The sequence below is a fragment of the Anoplopoma fimbria genome, chromosome 6 (genome assembly GCF_027596085.1).
Source record: "Anoplopoma fimbria isolate UVic2021 breed Golden Eagle Sablefish chromosome 6, Afim_UVic_2022, whole genome shotgun sequence".
Lineage (NCBI taxonomy): Eukaryota > Metazoa > Chordata > Actinopteri > Perciformes > Anoplopomatidae > Anoplopoma > Anoplopoma fimbria.
Genome location: NC_072454.1, coordinates 13324071 through 13351123, shown reverse-complemented (window position 1 = coordinate 13351123; position 27053 = coordinate 13324071). Strand labels below are relative to the sequence as shown.

General features: G+C 41.3%; 1 protein-coding gene across 2 annotated transcripts in view; it reads left to right on the top strand.

Annotated features, from left to right (window-relative positions):
• The window catches only part of marchf8 (membrane-associated ring finger (C3HC4) 8), a 67341-nt gene that overhangs the window by 15505 nt on the left and 24783 nt on the right, over positions 1-27053 (top strand). For both annotated transcript variants that reach the window (XM_054599765.1, XM_054599764.1), the window contains exon 2: positions 4980-5182. In XM_054599765.1, the coding sequence (XP_054455740.1) occupies positions 5081-5182 (102 nt within the window). In that variant the 5' untranslated portion in view covers positions 4980-5080. The remainder of the gene's footprint in view (positions 1-4979; positions 5183-27053) is intronic.

The following is a 27053-nucleotide window of genomic DNA, read 5'->3' as shown; positions in this document are numbered from 1 at the left end:
TCCATCAGGTTTTACTGTTAATCTGTGTGTGCGTGTGCGTGTGCGTGTGTGTGTGTGTGCGCGTGTGTTTGCGTTTCTGTGTGTGTGCGTGTGTTCTGGCAGGGCATTAAGTCCAATCACTGCTGCCAACACAGCTATAGGATCTGTGTCGCGATGAAATTAATGTCCCCTTCTCTCCCCTGATTCTCAGCAGTGGCACTGGTCCAACCTACAGGCATATTTATAGCATTTTATTTTTTTATAAAAAATCCTTCATCTCTGGAAAATGATTCAGAGACAAAATGACATATCCCTCAAGGGAACAGCGATCAAACCAAGAAATTACATTTACAAGCGTTGTACTGTACCTGCCAAATGAACAGTGAATACATTTCTGTGGAAGTCAAATTTATGAGAATTGTCTTAATGAGGAACACTCTGTGTTTTTGTGTTATTGCATTGGTTACGATAGTCAAATCAAATATTTTTTTAACAGATTGCAAACGATAATCTCTATTGTATCGTAATATCAGCATAAAATCACAGATTTAGAGGCAGGACTAACTCTTCCCTTTTGTAATGAGGCTTGATTGAAATCTAGTTTAGTTTTGCACGATAAAAAAATACACAGAAGTAAAACAGAGATAAATAATATCACGGGGCAGGACGAGGCAGAAAACCCGCTGGGCTTATTTGAAGCTTCCACCTAAATAATGTAAAAATGTCACCACATTATAGAGAACATAACATAAATATACATAAGATATGATTACGTAATATTTATCCAAATCCAAGTTATAGTTGCAATAGCTCCTTAACTGAATCAATCTTCTTTGTGCTTTAGATCTTTCATAACCAGCCAGTCCTCGGGTAAGACACTCCTTTAAATAAATACTTTAGCTGTAGTGCAGTAATGTTAGGATTGATTGATTGATACACAGCAGAGTTTTTCTGCCTGGTTGCGCATCAGAACCGGAGAACGGGCTCTCAGCCATTTCACGGGTCTGATCTGACAGCAGGGACACAGAGGGTTCTCCCGGCTTACTGAATAGCAGCAGAGATCAGCAGCGTGGAACGTGGAGGAGACAGGACTGTGATTTAAGGGGTGAATTGTGTTACTCAAGAATAGCAGGAGCTAACGTAGCCTCGAGCAGTTAGCCTCAGATAGAGTGCACTACAGCGGCCTGCTAAGCTCAGAATGATTAACTACAGGTTATTGTTTAATACAGTTTTACTGAAAATTACCCTCGCTAGTTTGACAGTTACGTATAACCTGTCAGAGGTGCATCCGTTTATCTGAAGCTGGTGCCCCCTTAACAGCTCACGATGACCCTGGAGTTGCTGCCATGGCAACAGGTCAGCATCAAATTGGAGCCACAGGAGATCTGTGATTGGTTGGAGTGTTGTTGGACTTGTAGCTATTAATATTGTTGCAGTGAACTCTTTGAACGACAGCCAGCCCGGAAGACACGCATTAACACACGCACACAAACACACACACAACCGGTGATCTCACATCCTGGCGACCTTCTGACAGCCTTATTGACGGTTTTAGTTTAGCTTTATTAATCCTATATATCCTATTCTCTCTTTGTATGTACAGATGTATTAATGACTGAATGAGAGAAAGAGCCATCCTAACGTTCTATCCAACGCATCTCTCTCCCCATTACTGCATCCTCACAGTTCAACACAGAGCGTCGGCTTGAAACACATTGCCAATTAAGAGTGGACTGGAGGGTTTTTACTGCAGTTGTTATTCTTTGGATGTACATTAACGACCTCTCTGGTGCAGCAGCGGTCTGTGTTGCGGCCGCAGTGATGGATGTTGTTTCATCGCACTGCCGCAAAAATATTTGAGTGAACCACAGCTCTAAAAAAACGTAGTGCACAAATACATGGCACAGACAGTCTTTATTTGTTTTCTTCATCCCTCTTGTTTACTTCACAACATAGCTTGGGAAATGACACGGGAACGCCAGCTTCTTAATTAATACAAACACTTGTGACTGAAATACAGCAGGAGCTTTGATGATGTGATGATGCCCTGCGGCGGGAAACTTTGCCCCCTGACCCACGCTCATTTACTGTAACTCATTAGCATCACACAAACACACACAATGTGACTCTGTGTGTTCTCTACCCATCAAAGTGTCTTGTAATCTGCAGCCATGGCTCACCAACTCGCAGTGAGGTCACATAAGATACTATATTACTATATGGCACAAGGTTGCTTTACTGGCTTTGTATTCACTTTACTTTTATAATAATAAATACTGATGGCTTTGGAAGGAAGGAATCAAGGCGTGCAGACAAAAGAGAGTTGGATGATTATAGACTGGATGTAAACGGACCATCCTGGATTTTCATGCCTCCATGCCATGCTTCTCTCTACAACTAGCTGCCAATCTGCCACCGCACGTTGTACAGGGCGTGAGAAGGATTATCCAAGATGGCTTCGATTTTGTCCCTCGTCCTCCTCACCTCCACACTGTCAAGCTCTAACCTTATCACCTAGCTGGCCTTCCTTAACAGTTTGTTTAAACTACTCACCCCCAGGCCTCGAAGCCACCACCCATAGCTGCTACAGACTGATAGAAGATCCGCATTTTATCTGATTTTAGTAATCAAAGCTAAATAACAACAACATAAGGCCACCGTTCACAATCAAAGAACACATTTGTTAATAAGAGCATTCACACAAGAACGTTGCAAAATCAGAGCGCTAAATATTTTTTACATTTTGGATAGAATGAGTTGTTTGCGACTTGCATCCCTCTCTCTCTCTCTCTCTCTCTCTCCCCCTCCCTCCATCCCTCCCTGCCTCCCACCCTCCCTCCAACCATGAAAAGCAATCAGGCTAAGAAATTAAGCTAACTGACATGTTCTTTCTGTTGATCTCCTCTGCGCCGTTTCATTACTACCGTCAGCGCGGTATATGTCAAATTGCCCCACAGTGACCAACATCGTTTGGCTACAAGTTTTGAGAAAAAACACGGATACAATTCTAGCTTTTATTCATTCAAATGTTAGGCCTATATCAGACTCCCTGGCCCCCCTGGCCAATGACTTTCAGTTGCCAGCACATGCAGCTACAATAGCATTGTAACATGCTTTTAAAAATGCAAAATGGAGGTTAAGGTTTGGGTTGAACATCAGTCAAAAAAGATGAGTCATCTAGAAGAACTCCTCCACCATCCTGACCTCCACAAAGGGCTTGCTGCCTCCTGCATTACCTCGGTAAATCGTGCACTGCATTGTTTAATATGCTTCTTTTTGTTTTTTCCTCCGGGAGACTTTGCAGTGTAACTCCTTTTTTATGTTTCACAACAAACAAACACTGTGTGGGTTTTTACTGGCATGTGAATCAGCAGATCAAATATAATATAGTATGAAAAAACAGGTTTAGGAAAACCAAAATGTCAGTCTTGAGTGAACACATATGTCAGTCAGTGAACTCTTCTTCAGTGGATGTTTTTTTTTCCACCTTGTTGTATTGAGTTAAACATGCCACTCAATAAAATCACACAACTTGCAACTTGCAGACTTTTCAGTAGTCTGCAAGGATAGAAAGTAGGAGTATTTATGGATGTTAATCTGTGACATGAGCAAACATAAAGGGGTACTAATGCTCTAAACGAACAATCATCATATATTTGTTTTAAATAAAAATGTTCCTGTGATGAGGTTTGTGATTCTGGTTCACCCTCGACTACGTCCCTGATCTTTCCACCGTGTCGTAGTGGATACTTTAGTTTGCCAGGGAAAAATATTTAATGAGTTCTAAGGGGCTTTCTGGTTGGTCTTTATTAAAAAATTATCTTTGGCACCGAGCTGAGACTGCCAGCTGTTGCACAAGAAGCACAAATGACCACTGACTGTTTTTGTTTATGAGATCATGTGAACATAATCACCTCTCCATCTTAATAAATACTTATCACAGACAGATGAACTGATGTGGCAGCTCCGGCTGTGCCGGTCTGAAGCCTCTTAGTGGACCTGTGTGGCATTCTCAGTCCAAAGCCTACAACACACCCAACCCCCCCTCCCGCCATCAACGCTGGTTTCTGATTACTGCCATTTCATTGACCTCCCATCTGTCTGCTTGCTTTTTGGTTTCCTAATCCTGTCATTTTCATACTGCGGAGCTTGAGGATCTGCTCGGTAAACGGGCCTGCGTGCAAACACACACACACACACACACACACACACACACACACACGGACTAGTGGTGAGAAGGAGCTAAGGCTTAATTGCTGTCAGTGGCAGTACAAATGGCCGCATTAACTGAAGTTAAAACAGCCCTTACGTAAAACCTCTTGTGTAACTCCCCAGAACAGCCCCACACTGCTGCTGCTTTCACGACTCTGTCTGTCTGAGTCTACCCAAGAACAACAGGGAAATCAAGTGCACTCTCAGATTCACCTCTATAGTGATTTAGTACACACTTCAGTCGATCACCTCTATGATCAAATATTACACCCTGTGCTTGTGCTATTTTGAGACAAACTCCTGGTCTCTTATTGAAAGTCAGAAGAGACTGTCCCTTTGGTGGTTTGAGATTAGCAAAAAATGTCTTACAATGTACTATATTTCAGCATATGCATGGTGTTTCTTTTTCACTACAAACTCAGATATATGACTTATATTTGTCAATTTAACAAAGAATATGGTACCCGAAGTACAAGAAAAATGACAGTCGGCTATATATTTAAAAAAACTTGATTAGAATAGAGCATTTAATGGCTGTAAGAAATAATGTTTCACTATTTTTACACACAAATACAGCAGCAAATGTCAGGAATACAACTAGTACATTCTATTTACATGTGAAAGTGATGAAGCTGTGACACTTTCATTTCATCGTGCTGACTTTCATTTCCTGTTTATTATTGTGGACTTCCTCCAGATGCAGTGATTTTAAACAGTATTAGTTATTTTAATGTGATTTTCAACTACATCTCAGCTAATCTTCACCTGTCCTCTGTGTGTCCTTGCAGAGCAGCACGGGCAAGGTGTCGGAATTCAGACCATCATGCCCTTTGCTCTGGTAGCAGAACAGGAAGTGTGTGTGTGAGCGTCCCTGGTTGGCTCTGCTGGGATGAACATGCCACTGCACCAAATCTCTGTCATCCCCCGTGATGTCACCTCATCGCGGGTGTCAGGCAGCGGGAAAGCTAAGGACAAGGACAAGGACAAGCAGGTATGTGAAGAGTTAAAAGGCTGGGGACTCAGCTGAGTATTATGGGTTTGTTTCATCCCATAAAGTGAAGTATTTATCCTACAGAGACATGATATAGTACTAAGGGGGGATCTGCACAGCTCCCAAACAAAGCCAGTAGAGTAGAGAGAGACAGAGGAGTAATATCGAGTGAGTCTTGTTTTTATCTCCTTCCAGAAAACAGTATGGGCTTCCATTTATTTTTATACACATTGAAAAATGGTTACCTCAGTTTTTACCACAGCAAAAAAAAAAAGAAATCCAACTTTAATTTGGTTTTAGGACAGTTTTAGATTTATAATTGTGCAAGTATGTTGACTGTTTGCATAACAGTGCCACTGTAAATGATGCTCTGCTGACTCACTGTCACTCACACACCCACAGGAAAAACACTGTTGCCAGATGCCTTTAAAACTTCATCATATCTGTTCCTTTTTTGTTTCCTTTGTCATTGTTTTTAAACTCGGTTTGGCAGTGTGAAATTAGTATTTTTGAGAAAACAACTCTTTGTTGAAAGAACCTATTGAAAGAATGTCAACTAGATGTAGAAAAAAAACAAATAAGTTTTAATTTTAAATTAATTTTTCTTTTTTTTAAAAAGGGGGTTGGCGGGTGGAGAAAGTTACCTGAGCTGTCCTGTAGTCATTCACAAGAGAACAATCAGGAAGTTAATTTTCTAATGCCAGGGGTGTCAATCCTAACACAGCGACAAATGCGATAAATCCTGCAATACAACATTTCTCTCACAAACAAATTATTTCTGTGCTGCCTGTGGGTTGAGCAGAGGTTTTCATTTAATGAGGCTGGTCAGAGTCTGGTCTTCTTATCCATTTGCAAATGGTGGTAGTGGACCAAATACCTGATTTTGTACCTTTCATCAGGTTTTTTTTTTTTAAATCATCTCTACTTCAAATTTTACTAAATCAGTAAAATACCAAATATTAAAATACAGTCAGGATAGCCACAAAAAATTGGTCTAAAATAAAAGCCTAAAGCCATATATCAGGCCTTACAGAAGAGGATTAGTGCCACATTTAAAAAAGTTAATCTGAGTCTATTACAGATTTCTGACTTTATTCTTTGAAATCTGACTTTTCTCAGAATCCAAAGATTACCCTCAGAAATGTTTAAACCTCTCACATCTGGCCATCATTTTGAATTATCAGGACGTTTATTTGTTTCTGAGGTAGTTATCACTTTTTATTTGTCAATATCAACAAAGAAAGTCAGTTGTACAATCAAAATTTGTTCTTGGTCTCACATGCAGCCCATCAAGCTTTATTGTCTTTTCGTCCCTCTCTGTCTCCTTACGTCAGCAGCATCAAACACCACAGTGAAGTGCTCTCAGAGTGCAGTTGCTTTTTTGAGCTCTGGAACAAAGCGAGGTGCTAAGACAATATGTCCGTAGGCTGCCCTTTCTCCTCGGCCTCATCAGCTCACAATAGATCCTGGTGGCTAAGTGCAGCAGAACAGGTGTTCTTAAGAGGCTTCTTCGTGCTACATATTGTGCTGTGTTTTGGCCTTCTGCTCTGTAGAACTGACTGCGAACAAACTGTAAACTGGCGCTAACTTGTATTTTTACTTTACACACATGCACAATCATTTGCTGTTCTCTATGAGGCTCAAAATAATGCCTTGTCATTGCAGAAGTAAAAGTGAAAATGCGATTCACTCTGAGCTAGTTTCATTTCTTGCAAAGTCCTCAGTCAAATAAAGGTGTGAGTTTGTGTAGCTGAGATAACTTTTTGTACAATGCACGGTTAACAGGATTAAGGGGTTTAAACTTTGAGAGCAGTCGTAGCAAAGGTCGTTTGCTGGTGAATAGAAGTGAAACTGTAAGCTGTATAATGTCTGGGAGGCATTTGGTCTCTGCCGCCATGTTTGCTAACAGTGTAAAGACCCAACCCTGCATCTCTCTGCTCAGCATCACTCTCTCCCTCTTTCTGTCTCCTGCTGGCTGAGCCTCCCTTTCCCCCGGAGGAATAAAGTGGATAAACAGCAGCAACTCCAGTCCTCCCTGTGGAACCATCAGCAGAGTAGAGAAAAGGAGAAACAGTGTAGGAGAAGAGGAGAGAGTGTTTTCTTTGAATGCTGATTAGTGTGTGTGTGTGTGTGTGTGTGTGTGTGTGTGTGTGTGTGTGTGTGTGTGTGTGTGTGTGTGTGTGTGTGTGTGTGTGTGTGTGTGTGTGTGTGTGTGTGTGTGTGTGTGTGTGTGTGTGTGTGTCTGCCCAGAGTTTAGTCACAGAGCGCAAGCCCATCTGGCCCTCTTAGACAACACGACTGGTCTTTTAGCGCCTCAAGAAAAAAAAGCAGAACTTTCCTACTACTTAGAATTCAGAGTTGGTCAGCTGGTCCTTTACAGAGCAACACATCTTTAACTGTTGCTTGCCCTTAACTTGCCCCTCTCCTCTAGCTCCACTCAAGTTAATTTGTCATCTTCAAAAATCCTCTTTGGGTTTGTACGTGTGGGCACTTTGTCTGTGCGCTGTGGGTCCTCCACTTCACAACTCCTGCAGATAAATTGAGGTTTAAGAAATATTTTTTAAAACGGCTCCAAAAGACTTGGAGAGGAAGAGTTTTATTTTGTGAGGGGAAAAAAAAAAAGAAAAGTTCCCTGACAGTTCTCAGGGTTGGCAAATAATATGGTTAGATTTATTTGAGTCCGGGGTTTTTGATAAGGTGAGCAGCGATTGAATTATGCATGAGTTGACAATAAATTAATCTCTAGAAGAGGTTGGCAGGTAGGGAAGGAGAAAGTCTTATCTGATATCTGAAAAATGCATATTTGCTGAGCTGCCAATGTTTGTTTGTTGATTATTATACATCTTTAACCCCAACAGCAATGTCACATGGTGGAGGTTTCTTTACGGTTAATACAGTAATTTACATGAGCAGCATGTGATTATTGTTCTTCCAGAAATATAGCAGAGCTTCAGTGGACGCAGCTGTAGCTTTCATTTTCACACATGTATTCACACCAACATGCATGACCTCCCTCACACTTATATTATATTTAGCAGTATATCTCTGTGACTGCGCACTCCCTGAACACTGTGATACTTGATACCCGCCCTTTTGATCCTGCATGTATTTTTCATGAAAGCACAGAGAGCGCTGGAAGCTTTGTCCTTCAAAAAGCGTGTGTCGGAGTCCAAGGACAGTTATAATAGCCGCAGAGCTCCCAACACTGATCTTGGTCTCCACAAAGCATCAAACACTGACCCCAACAGCAAACACTTTCAACACAGCCTTCAGGCTAGATAGGGATGGTCTAATGTGTCTGTTTTTGCTAATTTAATGAAGCGCTTCCTGTATAGTGACATAACTAGTTCACTTGAAACCGTGTTCTTGCACTTTTGGTGCAGTTGAAGCTTTTTTGGCTGAGATGGCAGATAGCAGGGTAGCCTTTTTACACTAAGCGCTACTAAATCTGTATAATATTGTGCATAAAAACTACATTTGATTAAATGTGTTTAAAAATATTTGAAAATATGTTTCTGGGCCTTGAGGCAGAGAAACCTTTTCCAAACATTTGGTGCATCTAAACTGTCCAAATCCTTCTCTTCCAGATTGCAGTGCCCAGAGGCTTGCAAATGGAAATGCCATGATTATCACCCAGGAAGCCTTGGGGCTGGCTAAACTAGGCATGAAATGCTAAATTATAAGGAAAATAAGTATTTACATGTGTTACTTGAGTACATAAGGACTAAACTCAAGGGGGTCACTTCTAGTTAGAAGGTGTTCTGTTTATTTTGCAGACTTAAAGGTGCAAATACAAAATATTCTGTCATATTAGTGTTTTTACTGGTGCACGACTGTACATTCACAAACTATATGTTAGTGTTAATCTATTTAATATTCAGGTAACACAAATGTAAACATGTGTGCACATATTTTTCTCTTTCTCACACACCTGCATATAAACACACATACACCAAGCAGACAACCGTTCGTTCATCCTGGTATAAATGTTCTGAGGTCAAACAGGTTTCCCCTGCCTGTCTACTAAGCAGAAGCTGGAGAGAGAAGATAACACTTAGGCAGAATGGGATGCTCTTTATTCTGGCAGATGTTTCCATCAAGGTGTGAATGTTGTGTGTCAGCAAACTAACCTACTCTGTGTATGCCTCTCTCGGAATTCAGAAAGATCAACGAACTCTGCAAACATGCCGTCTTAGCTGACATACAGTAAATACAAAGTTAAAGTTGAAGGGTAAATATTTTTCTGTGGGGCGTCTGTGTTCCAGTATTAGACAGTGGGGCTGTAGCTAACTTGATTTTATTCATTTCATTAGCTTTTAAAAGTTCTGTTATCTTTTTTATATATATATACTGTATATATTTGTGTCTATTTAATGTGAAAACATAGTAAAAATGGCCATCACCAGATCCCCACAGCTCAAAGTTACATCTACACATTGTTTGTTTTGTCTGACCAAAGGCTCAAAACCCAAAGATATTCAATTTACAATAATAAATAACAGAGAGAAGTAGCACATTTTCACATTTGAGAAGCTGAAACAGCTAAATGTTCAAATTTTTGCGTGATACATGCAAACCTATTTGATTAATCAACTCATTGTTTTAGCACTAACTTGCCGGACACATAGTATATTTATTGCATCCCATTAATCTGCTGTTGTTATTTTTCTTCCTCTTGACTCTCTGTGTCTCATTATCAGAGCTGCTCTTTCTGGAAACACACATGCAAGGACGTGCAGGTACATACAAACACGCGCACATGTCAGCAGCTGGTGTTGTTAGTCTGTGCAGGACTTGCTCGAGTTCCCTCAAGGACCTGGCTGCGATGAGCCTCTTGTGGTTGAAGTGCTAAAAAAGATAATTAAATGTGAAAGAGCGGACATGACGGCCAGGCCTTTGAGTGCCTTCAAAGTTGTAAGGAAGGACTTTACTTCCTTACCTTTTGTGATGGCTCCACAGGGTTATTTTATTTACTTTTGGAAGCTCTGACTGTGTGATATATTTATTTTTATATATGCGATTACAATTGACCCATAGCAGCAGAAATGAACTTTAAAAGCATGGCAGGAAATAATTACAGTCCCCTTACCTGCTCTATATTCTAGTAGGAATGGCATACTCTTGTATGATTGTGGAAGGAGAGTTTGCTTTGTCTCCACTGTGTGTATTTCAGCTCTTGGTTTCAGAAGAGCAGCTATAAGCAGAGGGAGAAACATTCAGAGGAAACTGTGTCTTCTAATTAACCCCTGCCTCATTGCCCTTCACCCACACACATATAGACACACGTTCATAGCACAAAATAAACCCTTTACTGTTGAATAAGAAGGCTCAGTAAGCTGCTTTCAGATGTTCTCTTTGGTAAAACACATTTACAAATGATAATCTCACGATTTACTATGTGGGCTGTTGTATAACCTAATCCGACATATGTATAGCTATTAACCTGTTAACCTACAGAAATTTGTTCAGCCTGTCACACACCGCAGGAACAGAAAGTGCACCTGAACACAAAAAGCTCTCAGCTATGAAAGCCACTGATTTTGCCAGAATGAATTTCTAAGAACCAATTTAATTTTTACACATGGTTACCAAGGTGCATTCTTCAGATATTGAATATCTCAGTTGTAGGAGTGACTGTGGATAAAGAGACACAAGTGAAGAGCCAGCAGATAACCAAGGACAGACATGCAGACAGACAGAGATGAACAAAAAAAACCAGATGAAGTTAATGAAGTTATTTCCAGGTTGGAGAAATGAAAGGCTGCATCTGCCGCTCCCCTCTCCTCTTTCAGACGCTGCTGCCTCAGTCTTTGAGTGCTTCTGTCGCACTTCTGTTCACTGGAAGGTGTCTCTGCGGGGAGTCTGAGGAGACCGTTTAATTGAGACTGTGACATGCTGATTTGGCTTCTGTGACTCACATGGCCCCGAACATTCAGCCACTGCCAGCCAGATCAATGGTGGAGGCTCTCTGAGCTCTCCCACAGCGGCCACATTCATCTTCCAGAGGAGACACAGCACATGCTCCCCTCACAGCAGCCTGTCCTCTGGTTCTGTGGAGATTGACGCACAATATCTGCCTGATGAATGCATTTTCTATGCAGCCGTACACCCCAGCTGTGTAATGAGTCTGATAGGACTCATAGCTGTCATACTCCACAGTGGTGGCCAGTTTATGGCGAGCACACAGGCTCATAATACGTCTCTTGTGCATAAAGGGAAAGAAAGTGGGCAGTCAGACGCTTTCCAGTAAGATGTGATGATGAGATTCCCAATTGTCTCATTTAGGGGAGGAGGAAGTTTATGCACAAATACACACTAGAGTCTCTTACAACAAGGCTGCATTTTATTTTTGTCCAAACCCCGTCACCCTTAACATCTTGGACCGTCTTTCTCCAGCTCCTCCTCCACTCCCTCCTCCCACCACCTACTCTTTTCATCCTCCTCCATCATCCTCTCATGGGGTTATCCAGTGGAAGATTAGCGCAGTTAATCTCTCAGCCTATGAATTCACTCCTGTGACCACACTGTGAACTCCTCCTTGTTGCTGTCTGTGGAGACAGATGCCCAGCAGCTGCAGATGTTGACTCAATTACAGACTTTTCTCACTTGTCTGTGTAAAATGCCGTGACTGCTTATGCTGTAATTCTGCTACCATGAGCTATAGGGCACACAAAGTGGGATCATCTCCTCAGTCAACCCACGCTAGTGTATTCTGTTGTTGTGGAAAGCAGCATTTTAGACCGAGCCTATGAGTAGAACTAGAAGCTAGCTTCTAGATATTTTGCAATGTCGGTCTGTCGATCCTAGTGACTTTGGTGATCCACTGACTTTGCATCTAACGCAATCGTCAAGGCAAATTATAGATTTTCCTTTGTCCAATACTTTGTTTTATGACCAAATACCTGCTACCAAAAAACTACCAAAAAACTATTGACCCATCAGCCTCAGCTGGACTTGTATTCCCTGATAATCAATTAGCAAATGTTAGCATGTTAACACATTAAACTAGACAGCTCCCATGGTAAACATTATACCTTCTTCAGAACTATTACATTAATGGGTACGTTGTTTTCTATTACCGATTTAGAATTATGGCCAAAACTATTCAAATGAGACTCATGTATTGATAAACTGTTTCTTGGACAGTTCTTGTGTATAACTGGAATGACTTGACTTTGACCTTGCACCTCTTTACTGAGAGCCTAAAATGGCACAGCGGAGTAACCAATCATTACCTTTGATTAAGGCTTAGGGTGGAACAAAACAAGACCGATTTAGTCCAGTTGTTTATGCTGTAGACAAGAGAGCCAAAGAATGGAGGCAATAATTGACATCTGCCGAGTCAGCCTGAGAGACTGAAAAAGAGACGGAATTTAGACATATTTTAAATTTAGCCCAATGTAATTCCCGTCCTCTGAGTAAATTACCACTGTCAGCTATGCACATGTTTTCAAAGGTTTAAGGTGCAGCTGAAATCTGTGAAACTATTTTCAAATTGAAAATCTGCATAATATGTAGGTACCTAATACCAAAAAAACTTTAGGATGTTCTGTGCTTTTCTTTTGTTTTTTATATTAGTGATGGCTATAACATTTTAATTGGTTTGTGCTGTTTCAGAAAATGAAACCACCAAAGCTCTAAAAGCTACACAACATTTCTAATTGCCTTTTGAAGCACATCTACAATACGCATAATTGCTTATTGCTTTTAGGTGTGATGTAATAATTATTGATATCAAATAAGAACAAGGTATTGGAAAAAAAATATCAAATGATATATATAATTCTCTGTGTGCACATTATATGGAAACAATACATCATTTACACTTTTATTAATTGTGAAAAATGGTATTTCCCTCCAAATGATGATTCTGAGGGATATTTGTTGTTCATCTGTGTTGTGCTGATCTTCATCTGTGATCTTTAGTACCTAGATTTCATTCAGATTAGTTATATATCCTATTGTTATAGGAGAGGTGCTAAAGAGCAAAGTAAGCTTTCATCCCACATCTTTCTTCCAAAAATATTGAAATCTTTGAATCAAATGATGGACAGATCAGAAAAAAAATCCATCAGCTTTGTTTCTAAATCAAAAGTGAGAGCACCATTGTACACCAAGAACATTTAACTAATGGACCAACCTGCTACTTTTCCTCTATTGTGCTTTACAGGAGGGGAACATCTGTTCTAGTTATGATGTAAAGATTGAAGAAGGACAGCTTTCACAAAGAGCTCCCATAGGCAGAGTGGAATACCAGATGTTTGGAAATTTCTGCTGCTTGAAGTCCAGAGAACATTTTTGAAATCTTGTGATCCATTCTCAGCAGGCAGACAGCAAGTGTCTCAACAAAGATTTATCTTACGAGGCTTTTCTAGAGAGATGAAATCTACTGTCTCAAGATCAGTGCTTAACTCTTAGCCATTTTTAGGCATAGAGAGTTTATGTCAATTCATTTCTATTGCAGGAAGTGTTTGAATCTAATGTTGACTCTTGAGCCCGCAAAGTAAATATACTATGTTGCAATTATTGCACCACTGGACAAGTTCATGATAAAAGAGTAATCAATGAAGATAATGGCAGCTAGGGTCATGATGCCATGTATCACAGGTCATAAGCCACTTTTCAATCCAAACAGTTGTGTGCACAGTGCTTGTCTAATCCCTCCTCAACCTGTGGACAGTACAGCTGCATGAATGCACTATTAGTACCTGGTCTCCTGATGAGGCTTTCACAGAGCTCTGCAGAGTACTGAGCACTGCAGCCCGGCATTGACATTCACCTCACAGCACAGAGAGAGGGTCCAGGTGAAAGAATAAAAAGATAAGGTGAAAGAGAGCACAATTACGCTCAGTTGTAAACAACTTGAAGGAAGCGAGAGCGAGAGAGAGGAGCATGTTTGCTGCTTTAGAAACGAAGCAAAGGCCGAATAATAGTACTATTGGTAAGACTGGAGCAGCAGAGGCAGAATGTGAAGAAGTAGTGTGCTGTTCACTCCACCATCCCTCGGCTTGGCTTCTGTCAGAGCTGTCAAGCGTTTTATGTGCCAGGAGCGCTGTGGTTTCCCACTTTGCCTTAGATAGTGGTCTCTTGAAGGACCAGTGACATCCGCCATCCAAACCAATGCCCTGATTTCAAGCCTTTCGCTAAGGTAACATGAATGAGAAAGATGTTGTCTCTGTGAAATCGAGGTGAAGCCTATTTGTAAAAGCAGGAGCTGTCAGTCTTTTGTCATTCTGATTGATGTGTTTATTTGAACCCACAGGACCTTCCACACGTGCATAAGGAGGCTGGTGGCTACTCCATTATCTGTTGCCCCCGGTCACGCTGCTAGGGCTGACAGCAATCAGGCTGTCTTTTGAATGCTTGCTTGCACGAACACACTTTTTTACTCTTGCAGGGCTGCGGCCTCCCTCCGGCTTGCTAATAGATTATGACGGTGCTATGTGTGACACATGAAAATCTCAGGCCACTGAGACTAGAGGAGCATGGTGGTAATGCAGGCAGAGAGAATGAGTCATCGCCATGAAAACTACCTCCCAAGGACTTTGTGGAGCTACTACCAAAACCAGCGTTGTTTGTCTCTTTTGAATTCACACCACAAGGAAATCTTTAATACGTTTTTATGTAACAGACTCGCTTAACCATTGTTCAGTTAAAGGTTAACAAACTCAAAATGACATATTTGGCTCACACCGAGAAGCACACCGCTTATATTAGCACTAATGTTTGGGAATGCTTTGTACACATTTGCACATGCGCCCATTGTGAAGGATGGAGATGACAGTTCTTAACCCAGAACAGAGTCCGCTGTGTTTAAGGCTGCACATACTGACTCCAGGAAGTGTGCAGATCTGGGCAGAGGAAAGGGATTTTACTAGTGGAATGGCAGCAAACCTGTTGTTGTTGTTGTTGTTGTTGTTGTGTGTGTGTGTGTGTGTGTGTGTGTGTGTGTGTGTGTGTGTGTGTGTGTGTGTGTGTGTGTGTGTGTGTGTGTGTGTGTGTGTGTGTGTGTGTGTGTGTGTGTGTGTGTGTGTGTGTGTGTGTGTGTGTGTGTGTGAGATCCGACATAGAGATAAAACAAAGCCAGCCACATGATTGAAAGCTGAAACTGCAACGCTATGATCAACAAAGATATGTGGTGATACAGAGTGGAGCGAGGACAATGGAGTATTAGTGGCTTGTGGAAGAGGATCCGATGCGTTCCTCCTGTTGACCACTCGAAGTACTCTGACTGAATACAAAACTTCTAGGCCGCTGTTGGTCGCCCAGGGAGCTGGATTACTCCGCTGAACAAACAACTGAAACTCTAGCTGCAGAAAAGGGGCACTTTGTACAAGTGAGGAGAATGTAAAAGATGCTGCCTCCATAAAAATGTTATCACTCTTTTCCTGAGGATATCTGATATCTTGTTATTAGCTGGTTGATGTCTTTTCTCCCAGCTATCTCTCACAAATTCGGAATGGCCGCTTATGTCTCTCAATTTTGCAATACAAGCACTGTTATCTAGGTGGAATTAATATGTAATCACCACTTAGTCATTCTACTGCGCAATGTGAATAATGCATTTTGTTTTTAGTTTTTGAGCTTGGAGCAGAGCAATCCCCTGTTTCAGTTCTAACGTGAAATGTAATTCCTGTGTGTGTCTTTTGGAAGCATCTTTACTCTATAACACGGTTTAATCTGGGCTGAGATAAAGAGCAAGCAGCTCACAAGGCTCTGTACTTTGAGGAAAGGTTGTTGAACTTGTTGTAAGATCTCCAGTGTGATTTTTTTTTTTTTAAAAAGGGAGTGATGGAACAAGCGGTGCTGAATCGCTGTAAAAGCCAAAAGATGTGATCAGGAAAATATCACCATCTGCTCCCTCTTTGAGAGCTGATTTCAGTCCCATTATGTGTGGAAAAGGTGCTCTTTACCATGATATTTGTTTAACACTGTCTGCACACAGATGGAGAGCTGACCAGACAAATATTGACAGGCTGGAGTGAGATTGGTAGGAGGTATGCGTAGAGAGAGAGAGAGAGAGAGAGAGAGAGAGCGAGAGAGAGAGAGAGAGAGAGAGAGAGAGATTGATTCTGATGGCAGCAGTGGGAGATGGAAATTAAGAAAAAGTAAGGGTTGGAGTGTGGACCAGCTGGGAGCGATGGGATTTTGACTTCATGCTTATCACTTTAAAAAGACCTGCTGTAAAATGCGGTCTGCTCTTCTGCACAAACCTTCCCCCATCTCCCTCTCTCTGTCTCTCTCCACATCACCCGGAGGGGAAGTGGATCATTTTGGAGAATGTGAGGCCTAATAGTTACGGTTTGATGTGCTGTGCAGTTATCTTTCACAGCAACAACCTCGATGTCCCAAGGAGCTAGCGCATTCAGCGCTGCATGTAAGCTTTGGCCCTTTACTTAATGTGAGCGGCAGTGGTCATGGAGGCCATATTTGGAGTGTGACATTGTTGCTGTAACAGTTGATACAATCATCAAGGGAAGTTTGAGACAATCAAAATGCAGCACATTGGTTTCAAAATGCAGCACATTGGTTTCAAAACCAGCGTTGTTTTGTTTCAAGCCAAGATGATGTGCCTCACATCCATTTTACCATCGTATTTTAGTGTCTTTAAAAATGATCTGAAGTAAGTCACAACAGCTCGCTGCAGCCTCATCGTGAGGCCCTCACAGCTGTGTCATGTGGCCCAAAACAGAGCTTCAGCCATATGGAGATGAAAAAATGTGGCACACATGTTGATGAGCAGAGAGCTATGTGAAAACCTACGTCAAGCTTCAGTTCAGAGACAGCTGTTTGGATGTTTGAGACTGCAGCAGAGGAGAATGATGAGTTAAGAATGAATAGAGGTTCTTGTTTCCTTGGGTTGAAAGACACTGAAGAGTAGACTGTCACATTTTATGTATCTTGTAAAGAAGTCGGCATGATGCACCAGAAACCATCAATACTGTAATTATGTTGAAATACCTGAATTTCATAGCATGAGTCATTACATTTTACTAAAAACCTGTATTATTATCTTATTAACTCCTATTTTGGTAAATTTCTAATATTTTTAATTCATTTAATTTAATAATAAATTTACTTTTCACTTTTTGGCAACCAACTATTACATTTGACAGTAATTTGAACTTTAATAGAGTTCAATTGCTACACTTTCAGTTAAGTAATTCTAATTAAATGCTAATATAGGATAACCAAGAGTCAGTCACACCATTCAACAAATGTGAGGAATATGATATGTAGAAGTATAGTATAGTACTTTTTATAAACTCAACTACCCTTAAAAAAACTAAAATAACAGTATCAGACATTTGTATTTTGTAGTTCTTGTCATGAAACTTTCATTCAATATTTTGAAGATAATCAGGAAAAAATTGACCCGTAGAATAAAGCCTCACTCTTTTGTCCCCAATAAAAGTTTAGTTGTTTTGTTGTGGAGTTGAGTTGAGGGTATGTACAGGACCAGGTCAGCAGAGGGCAGTAGAGAAAGCAGTGTATCTGAGCTTTGAGCAGCTCTTTGTGCCTCTGCCCTTCCTTGTCCAGGGGATTTGAACCAGGAACTGCCCTCTAATGCATCACAGCACTCCCTCCAAACCAGTATAATGGATTTTCCCAAGCTGTGGTGCAGCCTCGAGAAAGATTTTCGCCAAAATGTGACCTGGTTTCTCCTCATACTTTGTAAACTTTATTTTAACATGTCCTTTTTTTTGGTTAAGCTATAACAGCCCTTGAAAATCAAAATATTTTAGCTACCTGGTTTTCCCATCTAAGCTTTTGAGCATTTTCAGAGATTCAAAAAGCAAATGTACCTTTCACTTAATTGCAGGCATGTGGCATGTAAGACGACCAGACTTTAAATGCAAACTGCTCCGGTGGACCATATTTATCTGGGAGCCAAATGAAGCCGACCCTTGAAAATGGCGATTGGATTAGGTGGGTGGACAGATTCGTGGCTTCATCCTTCAACATTAGCACATGGAGAGGAAGAGCATACGTAAATCCAAGGTTACTTTGCTCAGATAGCTGTAGTGTAGAGGAATGAATAGAGTCGCAGCTCACCGGTATACAGAACATCAAAGCATCCAACGCTAGAAACAAGAAAAGAAACTGTTGGAGTAGTTTCTGTTCACTGTAGTCCTTTGTTCATCGGCAAAATAACACACCTCTGAGGAGTATGTCCTCTAATGGTTGGACTCAGAGGAATTAGTTATACTTCCTCTTTGTGTAGTTTTCCTTTCTGTGAACAGATGAATGCTGTGTTTCTGTTCCGCTAGATCAGAGATAAAGCAGTTCAACTTTGTTCCATTTCAACATAATGCCTCTGCTGTGTCTCCACGCTGGACTAATAGCTAACACTCTTCACTGAGGTTATCTTGACCTGTTGTGTGCTTCAAGTAAGGTAGGGTTGGAAGGTTTTCATGAGGGAGCTTTATAACCCCGGGCATGTTTTTGTGCCAGGAGCTCCACGCTGAGGGGTCGAATGCTGCTGGGAAGCTGCTTACAACCCTGCAATCCTGATCAGATCTTTGAAATGCAGGAAAAGGAGAAGTGCAGCTGTGGTCGAAGAGAATATTATTGTATTCTGTGTGTGCATGTGTTTAAAATACCCCAATCATTTTATTTGCAATGCAGACTTCTCCACCTGTCCAGGTTAAATAATGGTGCACCATCTGTTTCAACAGCAGGTGATGATTGATGATGTCATAGCTAGTGGGCGAGGGCCAAATGGGAGTGAGGCGGTTACTGAGGAGGGGGATGCGTTCATGTTTGTTTTATTAGTACATATGTAAACTGAGGTCCTTCCCCTAGTGATGCACATTTATAGCAAAAGTTCAGCACCAATGATAGATATAAAGTTTAAAGAGATGGCTGGATAGAGTGTATCAATCAATTTCAGAAATCCTTTGAAAGATCCTCTGTTCTCCTTTCCTGCAAAGGCTGATAAGGTCTGGGAAATTGAAAGACTGACATGTGAACCTGCTAATGTGTCTTATTGGAAAAAATATAGGATAGCATTTGTAATTATCTTTATCAGACTGCGGATGTTTATAGGAGACAGAGCTAAAGCCAGATGATTTTACTTCACATCAAACTGTTATTATATTTAGTCAGTAAAAACAACGTAGAAAAAAAAGTGTACATTTCTAGTAATTTGGTTTCAAATTTGAATATCTGTGCTGGTGTTTTAGCCATTTCTGTTCATCTATCCGGTGGTCAGACTATGGTCTAATCAAACACACACTCACATGCTTATCGTGGCGGTTTAATTAAGTTAGAGAGATTCTTGTTCCTATAAGCACTCTGCAGCAACTTGGGAAGTATTTAGGATTCATTGATCCACTCTGAGATTGTTACTCAGGGTCTACTTCTGTCACCGGTTTCTGCTGTCATCCCATGCTCCTCATGGGACCTAATGCACCGGTGAAATACTAATCTAATTTAGAAGGTTATTGTTGGCTCCAGGTGCTGATGTGCAGACTGATAGAGTCAATGCTTCAGTCTACACAGCGAATGCTGCAGGTGCTTTTTTTTTTTTTTTTTTCAAACACTGATAAACCCAGATGATGGCAGACGTTAAATAGAGGCCTGTGAGGCTGCTGGCTGATGCATATCTTTAATGTGAAGTTTGTGTGTGTGTGTGCGGATGTTAGTGCACATTAAATAACAAACATGAGCCAGGACCTAAACTCTGAGGAAATCATCAAAGAGCCCAAGATCAGTCTTTTTCACCATTGACCGGCAGTTTGTGGTGCTTTTAAATTCCAAATTTAACAGTAAGACACGCTTCTCTTGCGGTTAAAAAAAGTCTTCATTGTCTTCTGTACTGTCCATGTTGAGTAAAAATACATATAGATAAATAAATCGCAGTGTTTACAGACTTGCTCACATCCTCCAAGACACCATGTGTTTGTGATACACAGGCTTTTATTACATTGAAATGAGATCCAAACCTGCTGGTACTTTTTAATGTTGTAGCATTTTATGAGATCATGATTATACAGTACTGTTCTAGTGTGCTCTGGCTTAAACTTTCCACAAACTGATACACTTCAGTATTGTCTTTTCTACTTAGTTGTATTGTACTCCAACTTGCTCTGGTGAGACACCCCGACCCTGTCTATCACAACATTTATTCTAAGTACAGTGTGTTATGCTCCATGCAATGACAGTGAGTCACTCATTAGTGATACAGAGCTTTATCTTTTCTGTAACGAAGTCTGCAGCCAGGAAAACACTAGGAGACTGTGAAAAGAGTCGACCTCACGACTGACGTTTGCAGATTGCACTCTGAGAGAAGAACACTGCGTTCAGTTTTTCCTCAGGGTGGACAGATTGGACTCCAGATGAATTAAATTAGACATGAGTGACGTAAAAGTAGCAGCTCAGACTTGTTTGAGGCCAAAGCGGGAGGTGAGAAACTCAAATCCCTAGTCCTTGAACATTACAAAATACTTTAACTTGTGCTGAACTGTTCAGAGGAATTGACATGTATTTCAAAACCGTTTTTTACTTATGAGACATTTATTTGAACAGAGAACAATTGATGCATATTGTTCATAATGACCAGATGTTGATGCCATTTTGGCCCTCCTACCTACCACACGCCCCGTCGCCTCACACTTCCCTTTACATCCAGTGTATCCAGATCTGCTCCCATAATGAAATAAATACCGAATTTGTGTTGTATTGAGGTAAATCGCTTTGAAAAAGGAAATGAATGATAATGAAATAAAAAAAGTGTTTTTCATGCAACAGTATCTATGGGCAACATGAGGGCTGTGAGTTTGCGTGAATGACACCCATGATATCCACCTGTTGTCCCAATCAATTCAAGTCAAGTCAACTTTATTCAAATAGAAAAAAATGACTTTTGTATGCTTCTCATGAGTAAACCATGTAGCTTTTTTTTATTGTGACTTAAACAAATAAATGTGTGCCTGAAGTTCTTTCTGGATCTTTCTTGACTTAAAACTTAGTTATTGTGGCCAAATTAGTAATCAATAATAATTCAACACTGAGTTGACAGCTTCCTACTCCTTTGTTTGGCTGAATGAATCATTATTTTAAATATTTTAATTGGGAACTCAGTGTTGTAATGATCATCTCCTACATCTTTCTTTACTGTTTGCATGTGCATCATCTTGCCACCAGTGTGAACGTCTGGATTTTGTCTGTTAAACGCAGCAATCAGGTGTCACGCTCCACAATTATGTCGCCAACCCAGCCAGAAATAGCCTTTTGAAAGTGTGGCTCCAAGAAAGAGGTCATTTATAGTCACCTGATCATCTTAATAGATGTGCTCCATTGCGTGTCAAAATTTAAGAGATGGCGAGATATCGGGCAAGAGGACAGTGAGCTGTGAGGAGAGCCACAAATCAATAAAGCTGCTACAGTCAGCCACTTGATATTTTGTGCGGGTGAATTGGTGGCATTGTGTCGTGGTGTGGTTGCCGCAGCGACGGCCCACTTAACGTTTGTGCTTACGTATTCTGGTCTGAGGATTATGTACCATGAATACACGAGGCTCAGAAGCCATCCTCCGCCGCATTACACAGATATGTAAATGAAAAGCAAAGCTCCAGATCAAAGCCTTGCATACGGTTACAGAAGATAAGTAGCAAAGGATCCCCGTGCAGTTATTCAACATTTTATAGAATATTAAACAAGGAAAAAACGTATTATTTCTCAAGAGTTTGTCTTTGATTTTTCTCACCACCCATCTCCCCCCTTCTTGTCTGTCTCTCTCTCCCCTCGTCTCGTTTCTCTAATTTGAGGTAAATTTGATTGAAAGGCAGACAAGCTTTAGTGTTGTAGTTATCAGTATGCATGACTGTATTTGAATATGAACTCAAAAGGCTATTACAGAGCAATTTCACGCCCAGTAGGATATCTGACATCGCTCCCACTCAGTTTTCTCTTTCTGCTTTCTTTTTTTCCTTCTCTGTCCCTTCACACTTTGCCTTAAATTTCTGTATTTACCTCTTCACCCAACTCTCTGATATATATATATCACCTCCGCTCCTCTCGGGTCTCTGACTTTGTACGGCCCTGCTTTCCTGTTTTAAACTCGATCAGTCTTTTATACATCAGCTGTGATTGATATTTTCTGTCAGGGGCTATAATCAATCCAACCACTGTTTTCTATAACCCACCTTTACCCCTTAGCTTTACATTAGAACGCCAGGCAGTGCTGCTGTCAACCTGTTCTGAAAGATCACCAGCTCATTATATGTTGTTAACGTGACGGGGCTCCTAGCTGGCTAAGCGACCACAATACTGCAATATGAATGTATTCCATCACATGTAAAGGTCTTTTATTAAAATATGTACTGAAATAAAAGTACAGAAGAATTATCAACATGATAAACTTTAAAATGAAAGTACTCATCATGCAGAATTATATATAATAGTATTTTATAAACTGTTCATATAGTGAGCTTGTAAAATATGTGAAATCGTTATCTGCAAATTAACTAGCAACTAAAGATAGCTGTATTATAAATGAAGTGTGAAAATGCTATATATTCATCTGAGATATAGTTGAGTAGAAGTATGTGGTAAAGCATAAATGGAAGTCGAGTAAAGTACAAGCACCTTGAATCTGCACTTGAGTAAATGTACTTTTGACCACTTAAAGTTAGAGACTAGTATAAAAACTGCGATATGGCATTTGAAGTGTAAAATCTCTTTGTTGTGGTAGCTGGCCAAAGTCCACGAGCCAGGCCTAGTGGACATGCTGTAAGACTATTTAGAGGCCAAAGCCGTTTAAGCAGTGTTACTCAATGAAAGTAAAGTGCTGCTCAGCTCATTAGCCAATGGAAAAGGACCTGGACTACCCTTACTGTAGAGAAAAGTAGGCCTCACTTCTTGCATAACCTTCTTATCAAAGTCCTCATTAAGGCCCCGAGGTAGTAAGCATCCAAGGTATGAATCTAAGCGTTTTATCAATATTGACCCTTTGAACAGGGTCAATTCTGCTAAATTTGGTGGCATAAAATAAACACAGCATGAATTTATACTCCACAATAACACAGCGTTGAGTCTTAAGGATTTCTTCAAATGCCTGTGAATAGTGATGGCTGCAATTAGCACACCATGTTGGATTATTGTTTATCTCGGCCCTCCATGATTCTATCCATCAAAAGTTGGTAGCATCTTGCTCCTTATCCGCTTACTCAGAACAAACATCATCATTCTAACCCATATAGCTGTATTAGAAGGTTTAATTGGCGTGTTTATTAGTGGCCTGTAGTATTGCTCAGTATTTGAGTGATTGTGCTGTGCTGTTACTCTGCCCTTGAATACAGCTGTGAGGACATGTGTGATACATTATCCTCTGTCATCTCTGCTCCACCTTGCATCCCTTTGTGCCTGCATGGGATTGGTAGAACCATCAGCAACGACATCTTTGATTGGTGGACAATGATAGTGGTTTATAATAGGTGTGGCTGACTCTTTGTCATAAAACAGTCAGATTCAGAGGAAAGAGTCTGTATGTTTGTGTGTGGTGTGTGTATGATAGTGTGTAGAAACTGCAGGACAGGCTTAAGTAGAGTTACGGGAAGGTACTTTAGGGTTAAGCTCAGTGTGCAGAGCAGAGGGAGTCTATTTAAAGGACACCACCTCCCTCTCATGAATAATTCAACAACAGTTTGCCCCTCCCCCACCAAGATCAGCTGGAGGAAGTGGATGCTCGGCCAATGGGATTACAGTACAGGATTGTGTGTATTTGTGTACGTGTGTTTGTGTGTGTGCAGCTGAGAGGGAGAACAAGCCTGGACAAGTAGCAGCAACACTAGCAGCTCTGCATCTGTGTTGTGTGTATGTGTGTGTGTGTGTGAAGAAAATGTAGGGCAGACACTTGTTCTCCCTCCCTCTACCATCTCTCTCCTATCTTTTCCTCTGTCTGTCTTTGTTTCTGCCCTGAGCCGCCGTAGCTGCAGTCGCCACGGCGACGGCTGACATTGTTGCCGGGGCTCCACTTCCGTATATGCAGAGGCTTCTCTCTCCCTTGCTCTCTTTCTGCGTCTCCGGCTCACCTCAAGGATTTACAGAGGGGGCATGCAACCTCCCTGAGGAACCATTGTCTGAGTGAGGGTGAGGGTGTGTGTGTGTGTGTGTGTGTGTGTGTGTGTGTGTGTGTGTGTGTGTGTGTGTGTGTGTGAGTGTGTGTGTGTGTGTGTGTGTGTGTGTGAGAGTGTGTGTGAAAGAGGTAGCTTCAGGATCCAGACATGAATTCCTGTTGGAAAATGAAGATTCAGGTACAGATATCTTGTTCTTTGATGGTGTTGCTGTTGTCGATGTTTGTCTCTTGTGTCGTTTTTGTTGATGGTGTTGATGATGCCGATGTTGTCATTGTTGTGATTATTTTCATCACTGCAGGGTGTACGCTCTACATCCATTACATAAAAAACCCACAAAGCTTTATATAATACATACATCCGCTGACGATCAAATATAAGGCGTGTATGAAGAAATGACGATCTTATTAAAAGGAGAGGGGACTCATTGTAGTTTCCATTGAGTGGTCGTTATGGTGAGGCCTTCTGTCTCCGTGGTGATGGCAGAGCGCTTCTACTGCAGTAGCCGAGAGATGAAAGAGTTGCCAGGAATGTGTGGTTTTGTCCATTTCATTTGTGTGAGAAAGAGAGAGAGAGAGAGGAGGAGGAGTAGATAAATGGAGAACAAAATGAGTGGAAATGGTCCGTCTCTCCATCCAGTCGAGCAGAAGTGGCGATATCACAGTAACGTCTGGGGTTGTGATTGTGTTTACGTTACGTTTGTTTTGCACTTCTTTCATATCAGCGTGTGTCTTGGTGTATTCAGCGTTATCTATCGAGGACTCTGAACCCTGTATATAGTTTTTTAGAGTCGGTACATGTGCCTGGGCGTGCATGCATGACAGTGCTATACATGTTTGTTTGTGCGGTTCAGAGGAGCATCTGCCACCGCTTCAGTGTGAAAGGTTGACCCACTTTCTCTGGTGCCTCTGCCCTTTGTTCAGGATGAGTGGGGGTGCACAGAAATACTGTACATGACTCATGAAGTTGAATGTCCCATGAGGATTGTTATATTGACTTTACTGCAAACATAGTCGTCTCCTTTTTTAAAACAATCATTGTTTTGTGCAATAATCTCTTCGGGCTATCTGTGTGCTGCCATATCTGGTAGGATTCAGCCCACATGAACTCAGTAACCCCTCTGCTCTGTCATCCTTAGTTTTTTCTATTTTCTCTGTGCTCATGTGCTCTGGCACCCAACCCTACCGATGGTGTGAAAGGCTCAAGAGAGGCAGCAGTCTTCTCTTTAAAGTGTGTGATAGCTGCCAATAGGTGCACAAATGAACTCTTCACAAACACTTAAGGCCTCAGTGGCAGAGTGACCTGACATAAATATATTTTTCCCCATCTATCGCTTAGCATATCACATCATCTACCGATGCACCAAATCATAGAGCTTTGTGTCAAATCTGCAGCTGGGGGGGAGGGAGGGGGAGATTAATGCAGTCAGTCACATGTCGTGGCACAGCTTAAAACCTGTTGGAGGGGGGGAGGAGGAGGGGACAGGGGGAGAAATGAGGAAGAGGAAGGAAGAAAAGGCAGAATTAGCTAAGGCAGGAGAGGAGACGAGAGGAGAGGACAGCACAGCACGGCAGAGTTTGTCGTGCACACAGGAGTTTGTGGTGTATGGTTTTCCTGCAGCACTTTGATAGTTTCACTCATCATTTTACCACAAGCCCACATAGCACCACCGTTAACAGCGTTGTTTTCCTCATCATCTTGCTTGCTTTCAAAACCACCGAGCACATTGAACAGCGTGTTAGTAAGGAGAACTCATGCAGTTATTATTCAGCACTTCAGACTTTTTTGATATATTTTTTTCAACTTATTTGTTATTTACTTGTTTTTCAATTGTAACACTTCAAACTGGGTGTTATCCCCAGTGGGTGCTTCTCTAAGCAGCTGCTGCTAGATATCAGGAAGCTGTTATGGACTGTGAGTTCCTTCTTAAATGAAGTACTACTGTATTGGTGTTTTTTATCACTTGATATTAATATTGGTCAGTAATTCACCCCTTCCTCTCTTGTCTTTGCTGAATGGACCTCTTGGCCCATCTGTACGCATTTCTTTGTTTCTTTAAGCCTGTTATTGAAGGATTATATCCACAAGGGAACTGATGGTTCACACACTAACAACGGAGCTAATTCAGATACACTGCGCTGAACTAATTATCTGGAGCTTGACTATTTCACACAAGTCATAAATAATGACTTGTGTCATGGGGAAGGGCCTGACCCCCATTGCAGCTAATGAGGAAATGTGAGTCACAAAAATACTCCCCCACGTCTTTGGATCTCTTGCTCTCTTTATAAAGCAATTCCCTACTGTTAATGTCATATTCCACTTTTCCTTCATGATCCTCTGGTACTTTCTTACTGTAGCTCTCATTATTGTTGGTTTATACTCTGGTATTGCATCTACAATTGTTTCATATAGCCTTACTAGAGGCACAGCAAGAATAGTCTACCGTCCACATGGTCCTGCACTGAATTTGATGGTCACTGTCTTCTTTTCTCTCATATCCTGTTTGGACACACTGATGTAATTATGACCGAGATAAAGAAAGATGAGGGGGAGAGAGGAGGAGGAGGAGGAGGAGGAGGAGGAGGAGGAAAACCACAAGCTCACATCCTGTCCAGAAGAGAGCGGACAGACATGCTCATTCACACACAAGCGCAGTAGATTTGTGCACAAACACACAGAGTGTGGGGTTGTCTCCTCTGCAGTCTCACTTTACATGACATCTCAGTTTGATGTGGTTTTATGATACATGCAGAAAAACACATGCACACGCACACGCACACACACACACG